This window comes from Echeneis naucrates, chromosome 20 (genome assembly GCF_900963305.1).
Source record: "Echeneis naucrates chromosome 20, fEcheNa1.1, whole genome shotgun sequence".
In the NCBI taxonomy this organism is placed as follows: Eukaryota; Metazoa; Chordata; class Actinopteri; order Carangiformes; family Echeneidae; genus Echeneis; species Echeneis naucrates.
In genome coordinates, this window is record NC_042530.1 from 6,907,085 (window position 1) to 6,915,586 (window position 8,502).

At 37.8% G+C, this 8,502-nt stretch overlaps 1 protein-coding gene across 1 annotated transcript; it reads right to left on the reverse strand.

Annotated features, from left to right (window-relative positions):
- Positions 1–1,338: 1,338 nt before the first annotated feature.
- Positions 1,339–4,413, reverse strand: slc22a13b (solute carrier family 22 member 13b). The gene is made up of 9 exons (XM_029529472.1): positions 4,039–4,413; positions 3,731–3,834; positions 3,285–3,439; positions 2,657–2,828; positions 2,450–2,570; positions 2,287–2,381; positions 1,995–2,209; positions 1,642–1,750; positions 1,339–1,537 (listed from the first exon to the last, which is right to left on the reverse strand). The coding sequence occupies exons 1-9, from the start codon at positions 4,411–4,413 to the stop codon at positions 1,339–1,341; spliced, it is 1,545 nt and encodes a 514-aa protein (XP_029385332.1).
- Positions 4,414–8,502: the final 4,089 nt, after the last annotated feature.

Here is an 8,502-nt window from a genome sequence, read left to right on the forward strand (position 1 = left end):
TCATGATAATATTCGTGCCGAACTCGTGCCGTTTCTAGTCATTGCATCAATTTCATGAATATTCATATTCAGCTTTTAAGGCTTGCATTCAAATATTCATACAGTACATTTTAGATCAAGTAAAATAAAATGGCAAATAACAAAAAAAGAAAATCAGATACATACAGCCCGTCTCAAATGTAGAGAGCGAAGTTGTTAAGTCTGTTGAGTTTGTTAATGGTTTGTATTTAATACCCAAACTGACACTGCTGATCAGACCGACTGGCCTTTTTGCTGGCTAACAGCAAGTGCTGCATTTGACCTTCCATCACGTTACCCTCCTCTTTACTGTTGAACTATTGATAATAACTGACTGATTACATCTATATTTTAGTGTCTGCAAACTATTCTGTAACTAAAAAAATTGTTAATTATTCACAAGAAAACTTTCAGTCAGTTTAACCTGCTCACCACTGAACTGATACTGTTCATGGCATCAGTGTATCAGGAGTGCCATTGAGCTTTGAAATAATTAAATAGCAAAGAGGAAAGCACTTGTACATAGTACATTACATATTCTTTATTATTTTAAATGTTTTGGTTATTAGTCATTTTAAAAGAAGATGCTAAACAAAACAAACCAAGCAATAGCACATCTTTTTTATTACATCTGTCATAACATAACACCAGGCAAATAATGGAAATATGGCAGAAAGCTCCTGCTTCACGGTGTGTTTTGGTCAGATGAGGGAAAACCATCACAGACAAATTTTCAACAACATACCAATATTTGACAAAATTATCTGGAACTTCACTCTACGGGTTTTTCATAGCAACTGAAAAACATACATGGGGCTTATATCCATGAGAAAACATAAACACACATACAGTTCACTGTTCAGCAGCCAAACACTCAAATACAACAGAAATAAGTGCAGAAAAAATAAACATTCAATTTATATGTGCACCAAGTCCAATCAACAAACAGTCAATAACCTCAAGTAATAAAAATACATGTCTTTAATAGATTTTAACAACAAAAAATAATGTCAAATATTAAATATAATAACAATTAAACATTTTTAGTTAAAGCTTTGCATTTTATTGCTGTGCACGTACAAAAGATGTTAGCACTGTTTCAGCTCAGATCGAGCCCTAAACTGTTAACACAATCCAAAATAAATTACATTTTTGTGGCCTTTCCTGATTTCTTGTTGTCAGTAAGGGATACAGCGTCCATCTCAGTCTCAGGTTTTCTGAAAAGAAAAAAACGAAAAAAAGAAAGAAAAGGGATGATTATTATTTAAAATTGTTTTGTTTTCTTGTAAGAGAAGTAAAGACTCCATTAGGCTCATCTGCTCACATGACTTCAGCGTGATCCTGGAGTTCAGTGTTGCAGGTTTCAGGCAGCAGTGAGCACAAAGCTCCAGCGGCAATGGAGATGGTGCCATATATCAGCATGGGGATGGCATAATGGTAGACATCCAGGAGTCTGATCAGGGGAGCCAGAATGCCAGCCACACGAGCGCACATGGAATTCAGACCTACACCATTCTGCCTGCAAGAATAAACAGCGTGCTCACCAGCAATCTCAGAACAAGAAACACAAGCATGACAATCCAATTCAAACACGCTTTAACGCTGGGACATTACCTTCCTTACCTTAAAACAGTGGGGTACAGTTCTGCAGTATAAACGTAGACTGTGGAGAAACTTGCTGTTGCTGCAAATTTTCCTATCACAGCTATGACTGTTATCACTACAGGAAAATCTAATGGGCAAATAATGGATAAAAAAATGCATTTAAGAGGCAAGTTACAACACATAAGTATTAAATGAGTTGTGAGAATGCAAAACATCTTTTTAGGTATGAGGACTGTTGAAGGTAGCGAGGTCCAGAAGGTTAAGAAACAGAATCATTGCTTTCTTTTCTTTTCTTTTTAATAAAGAATAAATAAATATGTGATTCATAAGTATAGGTATATATTTTATCATTAGGTCTTATTAAGTATTACCCTTTGGAATAGCAAGTATCCCAAGACAAGCAAGGCCTCCAAAAAATAGCACAACTGCTTGACATATTCTCCTCCCAAAGCGCTGAAGGAGAGGCAAACAGCCCAGACGTGCAGGAATTTCTACTGCACCAAAGATGAACTGAGTGAGGTAAATATCCAGACCGAAATTTCCAACATTCAGGCTCAGTCCATAGTACATCAGACTTGTTCCGAACCTATGGAGCAGGAGAGATTATCTTCGGTCCACTGTCACTGTGACAGCAGATTGTGCTTGGTTGAAATGAACACTCACCAGACAAAGCTCATCACAAATGCACGTTTCCTCAGATATGAAATCCGAAAGAGGTCCAGCAAGTTTCCTCTTTTGGATGGAGTCTCATCCTCTAGCTGAGTAATTTATGAGTATTTTTAGTGAGTGCATATGTGGTTCAGCCATTTTTTTGTGAATTGCTCACCTTGTCCAGCAGGTCTTCTGGGACCTTCCTTCCGTTCACCTTAGCTGCCCTCCGGATCTCCTTTATGGCTTCCTTCTTCTTGCCCTGAGTGATGAGCCAGCGGGCTGACTCTGGAAGAATCCTGGTCGACATAAAGGTCCATGATCAACTATAATCTATACTCTGTTGATCCAACTTTATAGACAAGCATCTAATGTGTCTGCTGACCAGTAGAAGATTCCCAGGACAAGGACAAGAGGACTGAAGAGCACAAGCTGCAGGATCCGCCAGTTCCGGACCAGGAAGGCAATGCCAGATAACATCATCAGTCCAATTGGGAAAAAAGAGTGGGCGATGATCGTGCAGAGAGCAAATTTGGAAGAATCGCTCCATTCTCCACCTTAAATGTGATAAAGAAAAGTGTCCCAGAGGGTTATTTTCAATGTACAATATGTCCCAAGGATGGATCAACCATCAAACTAAATTTGAGTTCTGCTAGTAACTCCTTTGCCATTCATTCAGCTTTTGTTTGTCGCTTATTCAGATAATAATTAGCTTCTTTTTAATCTCTCTGTCTTTGGCTGGAACAAATCCCAGCCTCAACTTCAACAAAATGTCACTAAAGCATATTACTGATTTAAATAAGTTTTAGTTGACGTTTTCAAGTCATTCGTTCACTGGAACCAGTGTGGCGCTGTAATTAACATGCATAGCATATTATTGTATCCTCTGGGGTGATGGATACAGTTTACCAACGTGTATTTTCACAGCATTCATGTATACTTTAACGTAATAACTCTGGCACCCCTTAGTGGTAGTGTGAGGCTGAGGTATCAGTTGTGGACATCAAACCTACCTATCACAAATGCATTAGCAAGAATGCCAGAAATTGAGATGCCGGCTAAAAATTTGAGAACCATATAAACATAGATGTTGGGAGAGAAAGCAGCGCTGACACCAAAAAACAGCAGGAGAAGGTGTGAAAGCAGGACCACAAAACGTCGGCCAAACCTAGAAAAACAAGAGAGATATTTTAAGCTTAATGAACACAACAGTGAACATTTGACACCAGAATAATTTAATGCTTAAATTTTTCTTAAAATCTCCAGAAACTCCGTCACAAGGCAAACCTCTTTCTTCCTTTATGGCATTACAAAAACGTGACACATTATTTATGATACTGAATGGACAAACAAAGAGGCTATTTGTAGTAACGCACAAAGGAACAAATGTGAATGTGTTTGACAGCTTGAAATTGTAATTAATTCTCCATTTAACTTATTTCTAACGCCCAGTCTGTACCTGTCAGCCATCTGGCCCAACACAAACGCTCCAACCAGAAGGCCGGCCATGTAGATGGACTGTGATGCTTCAATCAAGCTGCTCCTGTCACACACCAGCTCAAACTGACGACCAGGAAGGTAAAATAAATTTGTTAAATGGGGACATGGACATCTAGACAACGCAGGTTTTCATATCTTACAGCAGTGAAGTGGTGTGCATTCTTCAGAGGTTTCACAATGAGGATTGTTAGTGTTGTTTTCATTATCCTGTTATCACAGCAATTAGCTATATGTAATATTATTTTTCTTTTGTTTGGCGTCTCTTACGTCTGTCAGAATGCTGGAGGCTCCTTTGGTGGTCTCAAAATCTGATCCATTTACACATCCTGTTGTTGTGTTAATCCCATATGCTTCGATAGTTTCCAGATCCAAATTCACAGGTGTGAACATCTGACAGTTCTCATACTTCCCGTCTTTGTTCACAGGAATGGTGAGATTTTTTTGCCTCTCATTCGTCAGGTTGGGCCCGCGGTCCAAGATCCAGTCAGTGTTGCAGAAATTTGGGAAGCTCATGCAAACAAAAACCTGACTAATCACATCAAAAGATACAAAAATGCTGGGGATACATAATGCAGCTACTAAACGCTTCTGAAACAGACCAAACTCCCCAATCTCCTTCAGAATCTGCGCAAAATTGCTCATGGTGCTGCCAGGATGTCCCCAGAGAGCAGAGAGGGACAGACATACACTCAGCTGAGAGCAACCTCAAGCCCCCAGCAGTTAACCACTGTTGTCCTGTAAGTTAATGGTTAAACAAACAGTCACAGTGCTTTTATGACGTACAAAGTTGCTAACAGACTAGCAGAGAATAAAAATGTGACAGTCTGAAGTCCAGCTGTGCTCAGCAAAAACTGTGATAATGAGACGATGCTAGAGCTCAAAATGCTTTAGATGGAGCACTTTGTGTAATCTCATAGATGCTCAGTTGGCTTTCTAGCATATATTAACATTTTATTAAAATGCCAGCTGCAACAACCTGCGGCTGATTCCCTCAGGCAAAGTCTACAACACTGTCAATTTGTGATTGCTGGTCTTATCAGCAACTTATCAGCAATGCTTGTCAGTGTCCACTCGATCTCTCCAAAATCCAAAGCGCCTCTCTAACTGGTCACAAACATGGAGACAGAAAACTTTTATTTGTAGTTTGAAGGTGCAAAATAAAGGAGTTGTCAATAGAAAGTAGAAAATGCAATACTCAGAGGTTGCATTATGCTTTCAGTAGCAAAGAGGATAAAAGTCACAGCATTTTGTTTTGTTAATTCCCCTCAGCAAAGGCTACAGGAACATCTAACCTTATGTAGGCAAGCAGAGTAAAATTTCTTAACATCCAATCAGACCTGTGGATAAGAATTATAGAAGGTAGCCTTTAGCATTTAATGGTTCGTAAAATTTTGTTTTTTTTTCCCATCCATTTTGTTAGTTTAAACATTTTCCACCATGTCAGCTGAAAGCACTCTGGGTCATACTATACATGGATATCCACACAGGCAGAGCTTTAGTACGCTTAAATTACCCTGGGTTACTGCAATACAACGTATGGTGTATCCTAGCTAAAAGGGGCAGAGGAAGAACATTTCTGCATACTCAGGTCGGGACTGGGGAACTTTGATAAGTACAAATGAGAACACTGACTAAATGTGCTGTCATGTGCCTCCATGCTCTAATCAGGATTCAGCAACATTTAACGGATTTAAGGGATGCCAACTTAGTATTAAACAAATCTAAACAAATCACACCGACAGTCCTGACAATTACCTGAGTTCTGAAGTATTGAAATCTGAACATGTAATTTTGCTTTTTGGGCTATTTACATATTCATTTCATGAAGAAACAATATGCCACCCATTTTTGGGGTTTCCATATCATTTATCAACACAGAACTAAAAGCAGAAAAAGTTTGATTTCTGTCTCTGCTCCACTGATTTAAACATTTTTTTCTCTCTCTTTGTGTCCTTCAACTTTCTAAACACGCATTACTAAATGGCTGGAGCACCTCTTCAGTGTTTAGAAAGCTGAGAGTGGACATACGGACTTTCTCTGGATGAATGAGCTGTAAAAGGATAATTGCAGTAATGATGAAAGATAGCGTGGATAATTAACCTGAATGAAGTAAGAGCAGAGTAACAAAAACAGTTATAAAACAGCTGTAAAATGACAATTACAGTCTGAAAAATTAAATAATGATACAGCAAGATAAAGCACAGGATGAGGGCGAGGACTAAGCTGTATGTAAAGTCATAGTCAGTTCAAGGTACAGATGTGACTGGGTCTCCCTGGTTCATTTTTTTACAAACAGGAACAACTTACTCAATATCACAGAAACGGATGTGCATTCAAAAAAGAAATCAGATATTGTTAAGAAGAGGCTGATATGCTCATTCTTTATTGATTAAAAATAATCAAGAGAAACATGCTTTCAACTCCAAAATGACCAAAAATAGAGCAAATGAAAAGAATGAAAAACTGAAAAGAGTGGAAAATCTATATATTACAGCCTTGTTGGGTTATTGCCTGGACAGAAGGATTTCTGTATGCCATGTATTCAGTTGCTCCAACCTTTTTTTTTTTCTTTTTTTTTTTTAGACTACATGTAAGCAGGGAAGAAGATGCTGTTTGAGAAAGGATAAGAACGAAGCCATTAGATCATCAACTCAATGGGAAGCGAGGCTCAATCAGGGCAACACACAAACACACATTCACACTTCCCTCAAGGCTCATACACACTGATCCTGTCCCCGTCTGCTGTCAGCCGCAGAGTAAACCAGGACAATGGCACCAAATACTGTAGTTGGGAAATTTTAAAGTAACATTAGGGTGCTGACGTTACTGCTCCACTTTCAGGAGAAGACAGGGTTGATTGACACCTGCTTATCTTTATTTCAGGTATCTTCATGTGTAACAAGAAGTACATTGCAAAGACACTGAAAATCTGAATCAAACCCTTGACATTATATCAAAAAAAAAAAAAGAAAAAAAAAGAAACAGAAAACACTTGGTCATTTTCAATTTAAGGCTCGCGTAAAATTTGGCTTTTTTTTTTAAGTGAAAATATATATTTCCTTCCCACATTTTATCAGCAAGCAAAAAAAAAAAAATTATACGGCATCTGGAGGGTTATGACGTTACCACATGACCAAATGAAACAGTAAAACCTTACTGGCATTTACACAACAGATGAATGCTAAAAAGGCCTGCCACTGCTACCACTTATTGGATGCACAGTCACCATCAAAAACATGTCATTACTGCAAAAACATATCCAGATGATAAATCAAGCTGTCATGATGTGGGGGATTCAAAGCCAGATTTATAGTGTTGTCTTCTTCCTTCAACCAACCATTGTGTCACAGTAAAGAAAAAAATACCAATAGTGAAACACCCGGTATAAAAAGAAAAAGAAAACCAAAACCAAATGCCATTATTTACATACTAGAGGTTAAATCAAGTATTCAATTTCATCCACAAACAAATATGCACTGAAGTCTTTTTTTTCTTAAAGAATTTGAGAAACTGATTCCAAACAGACATTTCCAGACATACACATCTGCTCATACATGTGTGGTTTCAACTGCTGTTTTACATTTTACTTTACTAAGTACAGTCGTGTGACTGGAGAAAAAAAAAAAAAAAAAAAAAAAAAAAAAAAAAAAAATCTGTATTTTTCTTAAAGCCAACAAATCCTGTAAAAAGAGTGAGGCCGGCACTGAATATTCTAGTAAAAATAATAGACTTTAGTCTGTGTAGCTGAAGTCTGATGACTTGTTCCTTAAATGGTCCAACATTGTCCAAAAACTATTGAAAACACATCAGTGAGTTTCAGCGTTGCACCCTCTGACTTCTCATTCATAAAAATTAACATGAATATTTTACTGAGTCTGTTTCACATAGACTTTCCTAAAGGTTGTAAAGACGCACCGAAGGTGAGGCCACAGCTGAAAATAGTCATCAACAAATGTATTATTTACTTCTCACTGAGTTACACTTGCAAAAAGCTGCAGATTTTATTGTTTTAAAAATGTATACCTTTCTGACGGTAACACATTTTTTTAAAGATTTCAATTCTTCTTGGGAAGACATGGCTTTTGGAGTTGGAGGTCATATTAGGGGAGTTGGAAAATGTTGGTCTTTTTATTGTATTTGTTGAAGATAAGAAAAATACTGAATGAATCTTGTCCTTTACAGACTGCTTATAGTACAGTGCTCTCTTTTTCTCTGAAAAACTCCCCTGGCATTAAGCTGGTGCTCATCCTGAGAGAACATTTCAGGTCGAATAGAAAATTGATATTCTAGTTTGGCACTTACCTCCATTCAAAATAAAGTGAAAATTTTAAAAACAGCACATGAAACCAGTTTTGTACATTTCAAACGTAATGCTCCATAATGTAACTGGGGACGTCCCCAAAAACGTGCATTCAGTAGTTCTGATGAATATAAGGCATTGTTACACTTATCAGGGTTCAAGGGGGGGTTAGTTCAGATTGTGCAAATGCATCACATATTAGAGAGAAACAAAATAACAGAATGAGGGAGACCAAGATGGGAAATGAAAGTGTTTGCTGTCGATACTTGCATCCTTCCATGTATACACTGTACACTTGTTTTCTGTGTAATTCTTTTACTGTACTTTCTGATACTTCAGCTGACCACCATGCCAATGAAGCGGCATTGTATAATCCTAGGGGGTGACAGAATGGTACTGTTTTCTTTGGCAGTAGTGGTTTCTTTACAGCC